Source organism: Pinus tabuliformis, chromosome 9 (genome assembly GCF_031772625.1).
Source record: "Pinus tabuliformis cultivar Carrire ecotype Pingquan chromosome 9, CPIR1, whole genome shotgun sequence".
Lineage (NCBI taxonomy): Eukaryota > Viridiplantae > Streptophyta > Pinopsida > Pinales > Pinaceae > Pinus > Pinus tabuliformis.
Genome location: NC_142307.1, coordinates 994,561,760 through 994,581,230, shown reverse-complemented (window position 1 = coordinate 994,581,230; position 19,471 = coordinate 994,561,760). Strand labels below are relative to the sequence as shown.

General features: G+C 38.2%; 1 protein-coding gene across 1 annotated transcript in view; it reads left to right on the top strand.

The window, feature by feature from the left end:
* LOC149152070 (uncharacterized) overlaps positions 1 to 19,471 on the top strand; it is a 136,906-nt gene that overhangs the window by 16,423 nt on the left and 101,012 nt on the right. The window contains exon 3 of the mRNA XM_089443364.1: positions 16,454 to 16,567. Coding sequence (XP_089299490.1) covers positions 16,454 to 16,567 — 114 coding nt within the window. The remainder of the gene's footprint in view (positions 1 to 16,453; positions 16,568 to 19,471) is intronic.

The window sequence follows — 19,471 nt, the reverse complement described above, 5'->3', positions numbered from 1 at the left end:
ATGGGTACAGTTTTCATAAAACAATGGAATGAAAATCAATGGCTATTGAAGGAGGTAAGGCATGTTCCAGATCTGAAGAAAAATATAATATCAACAAGGCAGTTGGGAGGTGAAGGTTGTGTGACTACTTTTACAGATAAAACCTGGAAGGTCACTAAAGGATCCCTCGTAATAGTAAAAGGAGAAAAGGTTGGTGCATTGTATTTATGCAATGGTATTTCCAACTTTGTTAATGCTTTAACCTCTACAGGAGAAGATACAGCGTTTTGGCATCATAGGCTTGGTCACATGAGTGAGAAGGGGATGCAGATTATTGACTCAAGAAATTTGTTGCCAGGTTTGAAGCATGTTGATTTAAAATTCTATGAGAATTGTATTTATGTAAAACATAAGAGAGTCAAATTCCTCAGAGTTGGGAATGAAAAGAAGAGCAAAAAATTAGAGCTTATGCACACAGATGTATGGGACCTGCTCAGGTATCATCTCTCAGTGGCTCTCATTATTATGTTAATTTATTGATGATGCAACCAGAAAAACCCTGGATTTATTGTATTCGAAATAAATCTGATGTATTTGATACTTTCAAGAAATGGAAAGCTTTGGCTGAAAATGAGACAGGAAAAAGGTTGAAGTGTCTCAGATAAGACAATGGAGGTGAATATTTTAGCAAAGAGTTTGATAGGTACTGTTCACAGAATGGAATTTGTAGAGAGAAGACAGTTCCAGGAACACCACAAGAAAATGGTGTGTCAGAAAGGATGAACATGACAATCATGGAGCGTGCAAGCTGTATGAGATTGCATGCATGATTGCCTTTACAATTTTGGGTAGATGTTGTAGATACTGTTGTTTATCTAATAAATGGAGAGACTTCAAGTTCCTTGGATGGTGGTATTCCAGAGGAGGCATGGATAGATAAAAAGCTAAACCACTCATTTTTAAAGACTTTTGGTTGTGAAGCCTTTGTCCACATTAATAAAGAAAATAGAACAAAGCTTGAGGAAAAATCAAAGAAATGTACCTTTATTGGATGTGGTGTTAATGATTTTGGTTATCGATTTTATGATTATGAAAAAAAAAATCAATAGAAGCAAAGATGTTATATTCAATAAAAAGGTTTTGTATAAGGATCAGTTGTAGAAAAAGAAATAGGAAAAAGAAAATAGATAGTACACACTGCTTGATGAGATCACAGAAAAAGTGATGGTGCCAGAAAATCATAATGATCAACAACCAGAACAACAACGGAAACCACAACAACAACAAGCACCTCAAACACATGAAAGTGGTGTTAGAAGATCTACCGGGATAAGTAGACCCACTGAACGATAACCTTCATTATATTATGTATTGTTGACTGATTCTGGTGAACCAGAATGTTATGAAGAAGCAGTGCAGGTAGAAAACAGGAAGAAGTGGGAGCAAGCCATGAAAGAAAAGATGGACCCCTTAGCACATAACCAGACTTGGGACTTAGTCAGGTTGCCTATAGGTAAAACAACATTGCAAAATAAATGGGTTTACAAGTTGAAGGAAGAAGATGGATGTATAAAAAGGTATAAAGATAGACTTGTGGTGAAGGGGTTTGCATTGAAAAATGGTATAGACTTTGATGAGATATTTTCTCTTGTTTTTAAAATGACTTCAATCAAAACTATTTTAATTCTAGTAGCAGCTGAAGATTTGCGTCTTGAGCGGTTAGATGTAAAGACAACCTTTCTCCATGGGGATTTGGAGGAAGAGATATATATGCAGTGGCCACAAGGATATGAGGTAAAAGGGAAAGAGAAACTAGTGTGTAGTTTGAAGAAGAGCTTGTATAGCTTAAAACAGGCTCCAAGGCAGTGGTATCTAAAATTTGACAGGTTTATGTTTGAACAAGGTTATACTAGATGTCACTCTGATCTTTGTGTTTATCTCAAAAGGAAAAATGATGGCAGCTATATTCTATTGCTATTGTATGCAGATAACATGCTTGTTGCAAGTTATAACATGCAGGAAATAAATGTGCTCAAAATAAAATTGGAAAACTCATTTGCAATGAAGGATTTGGGTGCTGCAAAACAAATCCTTGGTATGAGAATAATTAGAGACAGGAAGAATCGAAAATTAACATTGTCTCAGAGTGAGTACATAGAAAAGGTGTTGAAAATACTTAATATGCAAAATGAAAAACTAGTTACTATACATTTGGCTAGCTGTTTAAAACTAAGGAGGTGTGTCCCAAGAATCAGGAAAAATTGGCTTATATATCTAAATTTCCATATGCATCAGCAGTTGGAAGCTTCATGTATGCAATGGTCTGCACAAGGCTTGATATTTCACATGCACTCGGAGTTGTAAGAAGGTACATGAACAATCCAAGAAAAGAATATTGGATGGCGATGAAGTGGATTCTCAGGTATTTGAGAGGCACCACAAATCAAGCATTATGCTTTGGTGGTTCAAACATTGCTCTATAGGGATACGTTGATGCAGATATGGCGGTTGATAGAGATAACACGATGAGCACCATAGGGTATGTGTTTACTGTAGGTGAAACAATTGTTAGTTGGGTTTCAAAACTGCAAAGTGTTGTTGCACTCTCAACAATGGAAGTAGAGTATGTTGCTACTACAGAGGCTAGTAAAGATATGATTTGGTTACAAAGGTTTATGGATGAATTGGGTAAGAAGCAGGAGTGGGCAGGTTATACAGTGACAGCTAGAGTGCCATAAATCTTGCAAATAACTCTACATTTCATTCCAGGACAAAACATATACATCTCAAGTATCATTTCATATGGTCAGTGTTGAAAGATGGATAGTTGAAACTGGAAAAGATACAAACTAGCCAAAATCCTCAAAATATGTTAAAAAAAGTTGTAACCAGGGAGAAAATGAGATATTGCTCAGTGTCAATTAGTCTTCAAGTATGATGATGAAGATGGGAAACAGCTAGGTCCAAAGTGGAGTCATTGTCCAACAAATGAAGCAACGGTGGAGTTGCTATAATCAATCTCCAAGTGGGAGATTGTTGGGTGTGGAGCATGATTATCTTCTTTATTGAGAGGTATTATCGCATTGGATTCCAGTCTGTAATGTGGTGGCAATGCCACTCGTAATATTTGTGCTGCAAGGGGGGTCCAGGGGGGTGCGCATGCAATCTTTGGGAGCCCCCCCCCCTGCCCACAGTGGGCGACCATCGGTAGTGCCCCCGAAGCTAAAAATAGATGTATAATTTCCTTGTAAAATGTTGTAATTTCATATTCAATCTGGGTTGTTCATTAGGCGGAGATTTGACAGTAGACGTTATGTTTAATTTAGGGTTTTTTTCCCTAGAAGGCAACCCCTCACTATATATGAGGGAATTGTATTGCCTCTATGTAGATATGTATTATGAGTGAGAAAGAGAGAGGATATTGTGTGAGAGAAAAGAGGGAATTATAGCAAATCTGATGTAGGTTGTATCTCTTCAGTTTTCTCAATAATATAAAAGGAAGTACTCATTGTTTCTCTATGGACGTAGCCCAAATTAGGTGAACTGCGTATATCTGTGTCTCTCTTGTTTTATGTGTTTTCTGTGTTTATATTTCTAGAATATATTTTATGTGTTCCATTGCTCTGTAATATATACTTTTCTAACACTCCCTTAGCATGTGTTGTCATGCCTTGTAGTCCCTAGCATGCCCCATATCACCTTCACATGAATTGACATACATTAGCACTTAGCACACATTGGCACTTGGCATGTATTAGAACCTATTATTAGTATGCCTAACATGCCCTATCAAAAAAGGTAAATTCCTCACTTATTAACCCTCTTATGTGTTCATTTCCTTGAATTTTAGCTTGGTTCTCCCTTTTTTTCCTTGACACTCCTTCACACATGTTGAAACACCCTAGCTTCATGCACATCTTGGCATGCCTTAAGACTTGGCATGTCTTGGAATGCCTTGGCACTATTTGACACATGTTAGCACACCATGGAACTCCCTAGAACACTTTGGAACATCTTTCCATGCCCTGGTATTCCCTAAAATGCCTAGCAAATACCTAGCATACCTTGCCACTCTCTCCTTGGAATGCCTAACACTCATTAACACTCACTGACACACCCTCATATTCATTCATTTCCATGCATTTTGACCTACCACTCCCTTGTGTATTACTCCCTAACACTCCTTGGTATGCATTGGTACTCTCTAGAACACCTTAGCACTATCTGACATGCCCTACCACTCCATATCATGTGTAACACTCCTTGACACACATTGACACTTGGCAAATCTTAGCATTTTTGACATGCATTGAGATGCCTTGGTAAACTTTGAAATGTGTTGGCATGGTTTGGCATGGTTTAAGTTTAAAGTGATTTGAGATTAATTATTCAAAAGTGTGAGAGAAGTAACAGAGGAAGATTTGACACTTAGAATGCACTAACACTTGGCACTTGGCACATATTGGCACCTACACTACTACAAGAAAGGCCTTTAGGGGCAGTTTGACTTGCGACGGTCTTTCCAAAACTACCTCTAAATTTGTTTTTGGGGATTTAGGGGTAGTTTTTGAAAGCGCACCCCCCCCCCCCCCCACAAAATTCATGAAAATTTGACCCTTTTTGGGGGATTTTATAACAACCCCCTCTAAAATCATTTTCTCATGACTTTTGGAGGAGGTTTTTAAATTATTTCCAATAAATATTCTTTTCCTGGCAGTGTTTTGAAAACCCCAAAGAAAGTCATGAATAGGGTTTTTTTTTTGGGTGGGCTGGGGGCTGGGGGAGATTTCTAGCAACCACCTCTAAAAGCGTTTTCTCATGAACTTTTTTTTTTCTTTCGCTGGTTTGGGGTGGGGGTGGGGGGGGGAGGGATTTCTAGCGACCACCTCTAAAAGCGTTTCTCATGACTTTTTTATTTTTATTTTTTTTATTTGTGGGGGTAGTGGGCAGGGAGGGGATTTAAATGACTTCCCCTAAAATGTATTTTTCATGCCGGTTTTAAAGCCCCCTCCCTAAATTCATAAAAATTGAACATTTTTTTTGGGTGGGGGTTTATAGCAAACACCTGTAAAAGTGTTTTATCGTAACTTCTTGGTGTGGGGGGGGGGAATAAAAAGTCATGACAATTGAAAATTTGGATGATGTTGTTTAACAAAAACCTCTAAAAGTTCAATTCTCATGATTTTTTTTTCTTTAGGGGGTGGGGGGCAGGTCGGGGCGGGGGGTGTCCAAAACCATCTCCAAAATTTAAATTCTTATGACTTTGAAGGGGGGTTGTTTGAAAACCCCCTTTAAAATTCGTGACAATGCAACTTTTGGGGATGTTTTGGACAACCCCCACAACAACACAAAAAAATCATTAAAATTAAACATTAATAGGTGATTGTTAAATGACGACCTCCAAATGTTCAATTCGCATGAATTTTGGGGGAGGGGGGTGCTTTGGGGTATTGAAGGAAGAAATGGTACATAAGAATAGCATGGATGGGTATACGTGAGTGGTTCAAGCATGATTTTCTTAGATCTATAATCCTAGCATTGAAGAATGAGAAGTGGACTTAGGACATCATGGAATAGGGGCTAGGGGTCCTAGAGGGAAGAAAAATAAAAAATTGATATGGGAACCCCCAAAAGTTGTGACAAGAGGATTAGGGGCCCCGTTATCATAACCCATAATCCGTTAACCCATAACCGCTAAATTCCCTATCCCCTTAACCCCAACCCATAATCCATTAACCCCTACACTCCTAACTCATAACCAATTAAAATCTTGATCCCTGAAACCGTAAGCCTATAACCCCTTAACCCCTAACCATAACTTAGAATCCCTGAACCATCCTTATCAATCATGAAAATTTAACTTTTGAAGGTATTTTTGGCCACCTGCCCCCCAAAACACATTATAATTAAACTTTTAGAAGCAGTTGTTAAATGACCACCTCCAAATGTTCAATTTTCATGAATTTTATGGGAGGGGGATATTTTGGTGTATTAAAGAGGCAAGGGGATATAAATGTAGAATTTATGGGTAGAAGTGAGAGGTTCAAGCATGGTTTACTGAGATCTATAATCCTAGGATTAGAGAATGAGAAGGGGCCTTGAGACCTCATGACATAGGGGCTAGGGAGGCTAGAGGGAAGGTAATGAATGAAATTGATAAAGGAACCACCAATAGTTGTGATAAGGGGATTATGGGCCCCATTATCACAACCCATAAGCCCATAACCAATAAATACTAAATTCCTTATCCCCTTAACCCTGAAGCCATAATATCTTAACCCTACACTCATAATTTATAAACCATTAACCCCTTGATCCATTAAATCCCAAGCCACTAGCCCCTTAACCCTTAACAAATAGCTTAGAATGCATGAACCCCCTAAGCTCTAATGCCTTATCCTCTTAAAACCTAACCCTTAACTCGTAACCCCAAAACCCTTTAAGCCCTAATCCCTTAACCCATTCACACCTAAATCCCATAACCCTTAAGCATTGAACCCCTAAATCTCCTAGCCCTTGGTGCTTAACCCTTAACCCCTGACTCCTAGAGCCATAGAACCTTTGATTCCTAGAACCCCTAGGCATTTGTCCCAAACCATAGGTGCTCCAACACTAATCTTCTTGATTATAATAGGCTTTTTTCTGCTAAACCCTCCAAATACTACCTCCCATCACTACTAGGGTCCAACGAAAAGAACCACAAGGTCCCCAAATATGATCTATATTTTATGGGTATTCACATATCCCCCAAATATCCTCCACATATTTTCTTTTAAAGGGTTTAAATGAATTCCCACAAATTTATTTTTCTTGGCGGTTTTTAAACACCCCCCCCCCCCCCCCCGAAAGTCATGTGAATTGAACTTAATTTTTTTGTTTGTGGTGGGTGGTTTCTAACAACTGGCTCTAAAAGTGTTTTCCATGAATTTTGCTTCAGGAGTGGGCAGGGTGGTGTTAAATGTCTTCCCCAAAATACATTTTTCATGGCGGTTTTTGACAACCCCCCAGAAATTCATGAGAATTTAACTTTTGGAGGCAATGTTTTAGGCCCCCACCCCCCCAAAAAAAGTCATAAGAATTGAACATTTGGAGGCGGTCATTTAACAACAACCTCTAAAATTTCAATCATCATGACTTGTTGGGGGAGGGGGGGGGGGGGTGTTGCAATGTCCAAAAACATCTCCAAACATTCAATTTTAATGACTTTTAAAGGGGGTTGTTTGGAAACCCTCCTTAAAAGTTACAACAATGTAACTTTTGGAGGAAATTTTGGACAATGCCCACACTCCCCCCCCCCCCCCACCCCCCCCCCCCTCCGAAAAAAAACATTAGAATTAAAAATTTAGAGGTGTTTGTTAAATGATAGCCTTGAAATGTTCCATTCTCATGAATTTTTGGGGAAGGGATCTTTTGGTATATTGAAAGGAGCATGGGGAGATAAGGGTAGCATGGATGGGTAGAAGTGAGAGGTTTGAGCATGGCTTACTAAGATCTATAATCCTAACATTAGAGAATGAAAAAGGTATTTAGTATTTCATGGAATTGAGGCTAGGGTGGCTAGTGGGAAGACATAGAAAAATCGATAAGGGAACCCCAAATAGTGGTGATAAGGGGATAAAGGGACCCATTATCACAATTTATAAGCCCTTAACCCATAACCACTAAATTCCATATTCACTTAACCCCCAACCCATAATACCTTAACCCATGCACTCATAACTCATAACCCTTCAACCCCTTGATCCCTTAAACCTTAAGCCACTAGCCCCTTAACCCCTAAGCCCTAATATAGAATCCCTGAACCACCCTTAAAAGTGATGAAAATGTAACTTTAATTGGTAGTTTTGGCCACCCACCCCCAAAAACTCATTAGAATTAAACTTTTAGAGGTAGTTTTAAATTATCACCTCCAAATGTTCAATTCTCATGAATTTTGGGGTAGGGGATCCTTTTGTGTATTGAACGGGGCAAGAGGATATAATGGTATCATGGATGGGTAGAAGTGAGAGGTTCGAGCATGGTTTACAGAGATCTATAAACCTACCATTAGAGAATGAGAATGGCTCTTGGGACCTCATGGCATACGAGCTAGGAGGCCTAGAGGGAAGGAAATGAGAACAATTGATAGGGGAACCCCCAATAGTTGTGATAAGGGGATTAGGTGCCCCATTATCACAACCCACAAGCCCTTAAACCATAATTGTTGAATTAATTATCACCTTAACCCCAAATCCATAATACGTTCACCCCTACACTCATAATGCATGACCCATTAACCCCTTGATCCCTTAAACCTTAAGCCACTAACCCATCAACCTATAACCCTAACTTAGAATCCCTAAAGCCCCAAAGCCCATCCCCTTATCCTGTTAAACCACAACCCTTAACCCTTAACACCTAACCCCTAAACCCTTTAATTCCTAATCGCTTAACCCACTAACAACTAAATACCATAACCCTTAAGCACTTAACCCGTAAATCCCCTGAGCCCTTGCTGTTTAACCCTTAACCCCTGAAACCCTTAACCACTAAGCCATTAATATATAACCCCTAAATTCCTTAGACCTCAACCCCCTAAGACCTAAGCCTTTACCCTTAACCCTTAACTCTTAAACCCATTAATTCCTAGAACCCTAAGCCTTTATCCCAAACCATAGGTTCTCCAACACTAATATTCATGGTTATATTAGGTTTTTATCCACTAACCCCTACAAATACATCCTCCAAGCACTATTAGGATCTAAGGAAAAGACCCATAAGGTCCCCAAATATGATATACATTTTATGGGCAATCACGTTTCCCCCAAATATCCTCCACGCATTTTCTTTCAAAGGGAAAGAATATGGTCTTCTAATGTTCACAAATGCATCTAAGGTCATACAAATAAGGTAAAGTTCATCTCCATGCATGGCTCAAATGTAATTCATCTCCACTCAAAATATAAAAGAGGATATAAAGATGCCATTTTAGTTTTCATCGTCCTTTAACACTATTCCATTCTCTTACCAGATGTATGGGTAATATTCCCATATAAGTCTACAATCTCTCTCAAAGGTTTTATCCACAACATGCTTAAAACAACATTCAAATTCCCTTAGTTTGCTTCAAGTATATTGGAATTGACACAAGAAATCATCAACTACATGAATGGTGCAATCTTCAAGCTATCCATATCTAGATTCATCCACTTTTGACCCCCTTTTTTGTGCTTTCAATACAAAGTTGACCAAGGTTATATTACAATTGGATCTTCCTTTTTCATTTTGTGATAATGTCACCTTTTTCTTTAGGAATGGCATGCTTCTAAACATAGTTACACCAATACTCTCAACATATGAGGGGCTAGAATATACATTAAGGGGAGAAAGAAAAAGTCAAACTCAACCTTATTGTCAAACATAGGTTAAACATACACAAACAATTAAATAGTCTACACATGTAATTCTTACATTGTTGGCTAGTTTTGGATCACTCCGCCACTTTATTTCCCGAATTCCATGGTAGCTTTCCATTCCATTAATTCTTGAACAAATGCTTTCTATTTTCTAAGTTCCTTGTCTTTTTCTCTTAATTTATCTTCTGTATCATGTTATTGCATTTAAGAGGGGAACACCCTATGGTTATGATAAGGGGATTAGTGGCTCCCTTCTCACAACCCATAATCCCTAATGCATTTAATCCCTTATCCAAGGGGGGTCAAGGGCGTAGTTTTAGGGGCATTGAGACCAAATTTGTGGGTTCATAACATTATGAGAAGTTGACTGGTACGACCAAAAATGTAGGAGAAATCTTGTGGTTTATTGAATGGGGCAAGGGAACAAAAGGTTTCATCGATGGGTATAAGTGGAACTACAAGAAAAAAGGTCATTGGTGAGGGTCATGCCTATGATGGACCTTTAAGGTTCGTCATCAACGCAACATATGGTGACGGTATTTAAAAAAGCGTTGTTGTAAGTGTATATAGTGATGGTCCTTTAAGGTTTATCACCAAAGCAATTTTCAATGACACTTTTGGTGAGGGTCGTTAAAGGCCCATCACTAATTCTATCTTTGGTGACACTTTTGGTGACGGTCATTAAAGGCCCATCACTAATTCTCTCTTTGGTGACACTTCTAGTGACAATCTTTTATTGACCGTCACCAATGATATTTTTGGTTACTTTTGGTGATGGTCAATAAATGTTCGTCATCATTGATCATTCCAATGAGTTTTTGATGATGCTGCATGCTTGTGATGGACCTTTAAGGTCCATCACCAATGTCGTATATGGTGACAGTCGTTAAAAAATCGTTGTTGTAAGTGTATATAGTGATGGTCCTTTAAGGTTTGTCACCAAAGCCATTTTCAATGACACTTTTGGTGAGGGTCGTTAAAGGCCTGTCACTAATTCTCTCTTTGGTGACACTTTTGGTGAGGGTCGTTAAAGGCCCATTGCTAATTCTCTTTTTGGTGACACTTCTAATGAAGATATTTTATTGACCCTCACCAATGCTCTTTTTGGTTACTTTTGGTGACGGTCAAAAAATGTTCATCATCATTGATCATTCCATTGAGTTTTTGATGACATTATGTACCTGTTACTATATGTTTTGTCAAAAGATAATGATTTAAGACCATTGTTCTGGAGTCTTTTTCATTACGTGTCCAAGGTCACAGTGGTTATAATAATCAGTCAATTTGTTAAGAAGTAATTAGTGTGTATCATTTCCCTCAAGTCATAAGAATATAGTTTTCCTATGAGTAAACACATGATTCATCTCTATTACATTTATTATTTAGCAAATTTCCTTTAAATAAAGTTCCACTAGTGTGTGTAGGAACTATATTATTTAATCATAATCAAGCTCTTTCAATTCTATTAATGATAGATACCTAGCACTCCTCAACACTCGTGGAACACATTAACATGCTTTGGAATAGTATACTAACATTCCTTGGCACCTTGCATGTCTTGGAACATCTTTGTACCTGGAACATCTTTATACCTAGAACATCTTGCCATGAGTAGGATGCCCAAGAACATGTTGGAATGCCCTAGCATAGCATAGCACTCCCATATCATGTGTTGGAATGCCCTGTAGTCCCTAGAATGCCCTGGAACACCTTGGCATAATATTGCATTGATAAACATTAGCACTTGGCACACATTGGCACTTGGCATGTATTGGAACATATTATTAGTGTGCTTCGCATGCCCCTTTCGAAAAAGATAAAGTCTCAACATATTAATCCTCTTGTGTGTTCATTTCCTTGCATTGTAGCTTGGTTATTCCTTTTTTTGCCTTGAAACTCCTTGACGCATATTGGCATACTTTGGCATCATGCACATCCTAGCATGTCTTAGAACCTAGCATGCCTTGGCACTAATTGCCACATGCTAGCACACCCCAGAACTACCTAGCACACTCTAGCACTTCTTTACATTCCCTGATATTACTTGGCATGCCTTACCTATTATTAGCATACCTTGTCACTCCCTCCTTGGCATGACAGCTAACACTCATTGGCACTCCCCGACATACCCTCATATTCATTCACTTCCATCCATTTTGACCTAGTTCTCCCTTGTGTTGCCCTAGTACTCCCTAACACTCCTCAACATGCATTGGCACTCTCTAGCAAACCTTAGCACTCTTCAATATGCTCTGCACTTCATAGCACGCATCACACTCCCTGACACACATTGGACCTTGGAATGTGTTGCCACTTGGAAAGTCTTAGAATGTTTGGCATGCACTGAGATGACTTGGTATGATTTGGCATGGTTTAATAGTAAATTTATTTGAGATCAATTATTGGAAACTAGATGAGAAGAAACAGAGGAAGATTTATCACTTAGAATGCATTAACACTTGGCACTTGGCACCTATTGGCACCTACTATTGGTGTGCCTTGCGTGCCCCTTATGGAAAAGGTAAATTTATGACTTATTAAACCTATTATGTGCTCATTTCCTTGTAGTTTAACTTTTTCCTCCCTTTTGTTTCCTTGACAGTCCCTGGCATGCATTTTCACACCCTTGTACATCTTGGCATGCCTTAGCACTTAGCACATCTTATCTTGTTTAACATGTCTTCACACTATCTGGCACATGTTAGCATGCCCTAGCATTCCCTAACACACCTTGGAAGTCATGACCTCACAAATAGCATTATCGTTTTCCATGACTTGGGAATCTTACATTCACTAGAACGCCTTTGCACTCCCTAGTTGTCATGCCCTCTGTTATCCTCCACAATGTCCCAGGCTAATGAGGAGATTGACAGAGGTAACCACAAACTAAGATTTTAGTTTGGTAGCTAGCCCTACCAAACTAGATATGGATCTTTCTATGAAATCATAGCCAAGAGATGGCTAGAATGTAAAGGATTTTAGGATAGATAGCTAGGCTTAGGTGGGTTTTGGAAAATTTAGGGTTTTGTTGCTAGATAAGGGAGAAAAACCAGGTAGCTAGGTCAGAGGATCAAAGGGTTACAATAACAAAGATATACAGGATCAAGGTAGCATTACTTTTGTGATGGATCTTAGGGTTTGTCGGTGTAGTGTAGTGTTTATAATAAGAAAAAGGTCTTAATGAGCACCAAACATGAATTCATTATGCAAGAAATAAAGTAACACATAATTATTTTTCCATCAAAACAAAGCTTTATCCAAATACTTTTGTTTATAAATTGTAAGGAAAAACATTGAAGAATTGATGAATGGAAAGAGAAGATGAATATCTTTCATACAAAGCTATAAAAAAGAAAAAATAACATCACAAACTTACTGCACATGAATTCCTAGATAACAGTTGCAAAATGTGTCCTTTGATTTCTAGTAAATATCCAAGTACAAGCTACAATAGTTATCTCCTTTGAAATACAACCCATTCTATCACTAAGAAACTAATACATAAAGACAAAAACAACATATCCCCACTCTTAGGGGTCGAACCCATGACTCTAGGAACTGTTCATCCATGAGGTGTTCTAACCAAACCCTAATGTCTATGGAAGTTAAAAACAACTTCTACAATTAACTTTGACTCCAACCTCTCTCATAAATGAGGTCAAATTTACATAAAAATAGCTTACAAAGACTAACCACCCATTATTTACATTTAATTTTACTCCTCACATTCATCTACTTCACCCTTTTTACTTTTAACAAAGTCAAACTAGGAATTACAAAATATTAAACAATGAAAATTTTACGCAAATCTCAGAAATTTACAAGTGTACAACATGTTGTTGGAGGCCATTTTTGAGTGCCTTTCTGAAGTCCAAATCTAGACCTAAAGAATTTTCTGGAAATCTAGGAGAGTGTATATGTCTTTAGAGTATTTTTTCACTCAAAATGACCTATTTTTGGCTGAGATATGGCCATTCCCCCAAGATCTCTCCAGGTGTGCAACGAAATGGAAAAAGAGGGGTAGAAAGGTGATTTTTGGCCTCTTTCTTGCAAATTTCTCAAAAAATGAGCCCCAGAATAGGAAAGTGGGAAAATGGGTTTTGAGAGGGGGTCACAATATTTAGAAAAATGTTGAGTTTCCTTAATTTTGAGCCCTAAGGAAGAAGCGCAGCATGAGCTCGCTGCGTTGCTAGACAGAAAATTGCCAAAAAATTTGCAAGTTTGCACTAATCTGCACCAAAACACAAAATTTTCTCCAAATCCTCCCAAAATTTGTCCAAGGATGCCTGATGAGGCATGTTATGCAATCATGGATGCATCAGCAGGAAAATATAACTTACCCTTCTCCTCTTGGCTGATTAGGGTTTCCTTGAGTTTTTCCTTCCACTACTTGATTTTGACCTTGGCAATCCGATTCCTTGTGTAATAATGGATGGCCATTTTCTTTTGCAACTTGTTATCCCTGTTTGCCTTGTCAAAGATGTTTTCAATGTGGCAATTGAATTTTTCAAGACAAAACTCCCTATCCTCATTTATTTCCATGGAAATCCTCTCTTCAAAGGTCAATTCTTTCATTGATGGCGTTTGTCCTCTTTCCCTCTGAAGTGCCTTCCTAAGACCCATTGTCCTAGGTCTCGTCTTTGAAACATGCCCTTCATGCTCCTCAGTGTCCTCATGGTCCACCACTTTATTTCCTTTCATCTCTTGTTTCTTGGCTTTCAATTTCTCTTTCTCCATGACTAGTTGTTTTGCCTTAAGTTGACTGTTTTCTTGCTCGAGGAATGAAATGTTGAATATGGCCCTTTCCAAATTTTCCTTAAGCTCCATGATCTAAGAATCTTTCTCTTTCATGACTTGTAGCAGGGTTTGATGCTCGTCATGTGCCTCCAAGTCAAATAGGTCAAATCCATGCTCAATGGGCTCCCCATCATCCAAAGAAACATCATTATGTCATGGTGATCCTTGTTCTGCTGATGTAGTAGGCTTGGCCCCTTCCCCAATTTGAGGAGAAAACACAAGGCCTCTGCCTCTCTGATACGTCTTGGTCACCTCAGGCCTAGGTACCTTGGAAACCTCATCATGTTTTCTTGATGATCCTGTTATCACTCAGATTTTCCTTAGAAGTTATTGAAAAGAAGGAAAGGATCTGAGGTAACCACAAACCAACTTTTAGACTTAGGTTCTAGCCCACCTAGTCAAGAGAGAGCTCTCTCTTTATGATTTAGCTATGTTTGAAAGGATTTTAGGCTAGTATTAATGTTCAAGGAGGTATTTTTGTTTGAGAATGGTGGAGTTATGAAACAAATGGGCAAACTAGGCTTTTAGGCCATTGGGCTATGGAGTCAATCAGGGATAATTCACTGGATTAAGTCAAATTGCCAAGGTATGAGTTCAACAGGCAGGATAACAGAGTAAAAAAAAACTTTTGGGCTCGAATGGATGATAATTCTGCTCAAAACTAGAGGGCAATCAAGAATCCTCAAGTTAGGATTAGAAAGAGGAAAGGAATATAGGTCAACTAGTAGAGGGCAATTAAGAATCCTATACCAGGGACTTATTAGAGAAAAACTATAGGGATAGAGGAGAAATTAAGAATTCCTTTATCAAAATAGTTTAGAAGAAAACATATAAATGGTATACTATTGATAGCAGAGAGCAATAAAGCTAATTCTTATATACATTGACTATTTTACCAGTTAGATTTCAGATGCATGAAACATTGAAACATATAGAAAACACATAAAATCACAAGGATAAAATACTTGTTTGCAATTATACTACATGAGAATCTGATGAAATGTCCTCAACTTTCATTCCTTTTCCAGCAAAAATCCAGATTCGAGTACAAAAGCTTTCTCATCTTGATAGCATAGATTTACAGAGATGTTATAGAATCCACCCACAATACTTCGAATGGAGAAGTATTTATACAAAAATTACACCAAAAATATCTCATAACTACATGAGATTTATTCTAGGGAATACAAAATATCTTTACAAAATAATAGAGACATATATAAAACTGATTGTTGTTGTCCCTTTATTTATGGAAGAGCTGGAGGTTGAAACTCGAATTTGCCTCTTGCTATTGCTTTAGTAATTGTGTGCTGGATTCTTGCTTACTTTCCCCCACTGATACTCTTTACCTGTTTACCAAACTTTATCTCAGTGAATATTTTCTATTTACCTCAGAGTTACCATAGTAAATTATAGGATATCGAGCATATTGGTCCACCATTATTCATTTGGTATCTTCATCCTGATCAATTTCCTATACACTTCATCAGCTTCAGTGTATTTTGTAAAATTAGGCTAGACTGTGAACAGGTGCTTAACTTCATGCTCAATATAGAAAAGATTTTCCAAACCATCATACAACAATTTTCCTGTGGGTAGTGCTTTCACTGTGGGAGAGATGGCTTGACTTCTGGCTTGTTTGTGCAGTATTTCAATGTAGTCATCATGATTCATCAGCTTGTCGTTTATCACCAATAGATTTGGAAGTCCTTTATCCCTAAGAATGTTAGATTTTACCATAAAATCATCTCTGTCTTCTTGGATACTTTGACATCTTCTTTCCAGGTTAAGCATTAAGTTCTTTTTGGTCAAAACTTTCTTAATTTCAAGGACAGTACCAGTTTGATCTTCAATATCCCATTGTTCCATCTGTTGCCTATTTTGGCTATTCAAGAAGTTGATTAATTGGGTTGCCTCTTCAGGTTTCTCCCCCAATTCTTCCTTGGTCTTCTGTATAGCCTCTGTAGCTAGTTTCATTAACTCAGTCTATTCAAAAATGATCTGAATAGCAGACCAAATATCATTGATAGAATCAATGATATTGGTCCATAGAATCTCTCTGATATCTTTCAATGGCTTTTCCAATGTTAAGTCATTCTCTAATATTTTAATTCTTTCAGCCATCCTTCTATTCTTTCTCTCTTCTTCAGTGTAATTGATTTGTGATAGCTCACAATTGTTTTCCAAGCTGGTAATCTTTTCTTTTAGTTTCTTTATTTCAGTTGCTTGGATTTTCATTTCTTCCATGGACTTTATTAAGTCCTTTGTTTTCTTTGTTGAAGTTGCTGCTACTTCTGATGTACTTGTTGTTGTTGTTACTGGTAGAGCTGTTGCTGGAGGAATGTTGGGTGCCAAAGATGTTGCAATAGTAGATGGAATTGCTGTAGAAATTATGGGTATTACAGTCTGAGGCATGGTGGTCGACTCACCCTATTTGGACTGCAAAACTTTTTCTAGTTCCTGCTTTATTTCTTTCAACTGCTCATTCAACTTAAGGATCAAGTCCATAAGTTCTTCCTCATTTTGTTTCTCAATTACTTCTGCAGTTTGTGGATGTATGAGGGGAGGGAGTTTGAGTTGTTTCTTGAGTGTAGTAATGTCATCATTCTTTTTCTTTATAAACGTTTTAGCTGCTTTAACATCTTTGGAATCGTGTCCCAACTCAATCACCAGATCTTCTAGTGATTTTATCCTTGTGTCCTTAGCCTGAGAAGAGGCTTTTTCCAACTGTAACTGTGATATAGTATTATTCAGATAATTCTGCAACTGGTGTGCAATGATGGCTTTACTGGTCAATGTGGAATAGACCATCTCACCCATTTGCTTATGGAGCTCAATTTGATCAATTGGGTGGATGTCTCTAGCAAGAACTTAAAAATCTGTTTTTAAATAATCTGCCATGGACTTTGGCTGTTGTACTATTGGTTTCAAAAAGCTCATCTGCATCTTTCCCTCTTTGATGTCAAAGGATGACATCAACCTTATCTGATTTGTAGGAGCCATTTTCAGATATCTGGCATAAGCTTGAGCTTTGAGCTACTCATTCCTAGCCTTAATTTCTTTGTACTTTTCTTTCAAATCCTGGCTTTACTCTGAAACTATCCTTAGTGATGACACTTCTACACTTGCCACACTTGGCTGCCTATTTAGTGCTTGTGTTTGAGAGGTATATGGTGTCTCCCCTGCTACTGTTGTCTGCACTGTATCACTTCTTGTCTCTTTATATTCCTGCTCAGATAGAGGATTCAATCTCTACCTTTTCACATATACCTAGTCCAATGGCACTGTAGAGGGACTAGCCTCACTCCTACTTCTTTTTTGATTTTGTTCCTCATTAAGAGGGGTCTGCAATACTGGAGGGTTGCCCATGTTTGTATCAGTTTGGGTCAACTCCTCAGAAATGCTCTGTGATCTTGAATCTTTTCTCTATTCTGAAGTCTCTGGTTGTCCTGATGTCTGTGCACTATTCTTCTGTGTTGGTTTCTATGAAGATTCTCCAGGCACCTGTACAAAGGAATCCAGATCAAGTTGTCTTTCCAAATATTTCATAACATTTTATACTTCTACTTGTGTACTATCTTGTTCTATAAGTGTTCCCTCCACCCATTCATTTTGATTTGCATATTTTTCTATCTCTAGAATTCTATGATGGAAGTAGGGGGACAGCTTATGCTTTTGCCTTCTATCATAGATGAAGCTATGAGGATCATAAGGCCAGATGAAACTCTTTTTCAATATCATTCTCTCAAGGATTTCCTTTGCCTCTTTTCGTGCTCTTCTGTTGTTGCAAATAAATGGGCCTAGGTGATCCTTTATCCTCAACTGAGCTTTCTTCTTAGCTTTCATAAAATGGATTTCATCATAATTGATCATTTGCCTGTAGTACTACAGGGAAAATAATCTCATGGGGACATATTTAGGCAGTTTAAAGGGAGGCATCTCACACCCATAAATCCTAATATCGGTATGGTTCTAGTACAAGTACTAGTCCCCAACCTTGTATTTCTTGGATAACTGAAGAATTCTCTCAATATCATCGCTGATTCTAGGAGGGGGACTTCCTATCAACATAGTAGTTACTGGATGCACAAATTGATTGATAAAATGTGTATAAGGATGAGGAGAAGAATGAGAATAATGAAAAATGGAAGTCCAGAAAATGACTGACCTAGGGTTCCCTCTGGTGTCAAGCTTTTGTATAGAGAAAGGGAATTTATCAGCTTGGTAGTAAAGGAAAAGATGATATAGGACTGAAGAATATTTGAATACCCTCTCATTCTCTAATCTCATGAACTGGTCATGCATCTTGTCAGCAATGAATGCAGCATAGTCATATTTGCATGCAGGAGGTTGGCCAGGGGTAAAAATAGTCATGTAGGCAAAGGTCATTTCATCTACATACTCACTAGTGGTAAAACCCATAATGCAAGCAAACATGGTGACAATATCCCTGCCCAGACTAGTAAAGGCACATGTCATGTAGGGAGGGGGGTCTTTTGATCTGTATTGTTCTTCAATGAAAGTTTGACTGACTTGGTTGATTTTAGAACTGGACAGCCTTGAAGATTTATCAAGTAAATCAGCAATTGAAAGGGGAGTGAGGTTTTGGCTAGGCTGTAATTGCAACATTTCATTTATAGACTCAGTTGTAATGGTGAAAAGAATTTCCTGTTTAGGGGACATTACAGCTCTCAGATTGGGGTTTTAGTTTGCATGGCATTGGTGGAAAATGTCTGAGAAGATATAGACAATGGGGAACTAATATTTGGGGAGGTTGGACTCCCAAAGACCTATTTTATCAGCATTGTTTAGATAATTGTCTCGATACCTACAGTATAGCTTTAAGGGGGTTTCATCAAAGTAAGGTCCTTAGTTTGAAAATCTTTATCGTCCAAGGGAAGGTTGTCCAAATCCCTGTGGGGAGTAGTGATTGGTGCAACATTTAGGGTGACAAGAGCTTCCATCCTTGGTTCTTGTTGATTCAAGGAAGGAAGTTGTGGTTTTCAAGAATTTCAGATAAAACAGGTGCTTGGGGAAGTCTTGGGACTAAGAAAACAGCTTAATTGTACTGAATTATTTTGGTTTAGAGCAATTTAGTGAAAGTTCAGTACAAAAACAAGGTTTCTGAGAAGGAAATGCGATAAATACCTATTTATGGTTGATTGTCGAGACAAATGGCTATGGTGAAGGATTTGCAGGGTTCGTATAGTAGTCTACAGTGGCTTGGAGTTCAGCATTGATGGCGGTTGATGGTTGGGAGTCAGTTGCTGGTCTGAACGTACTCTGTGCGTGCATGGAAG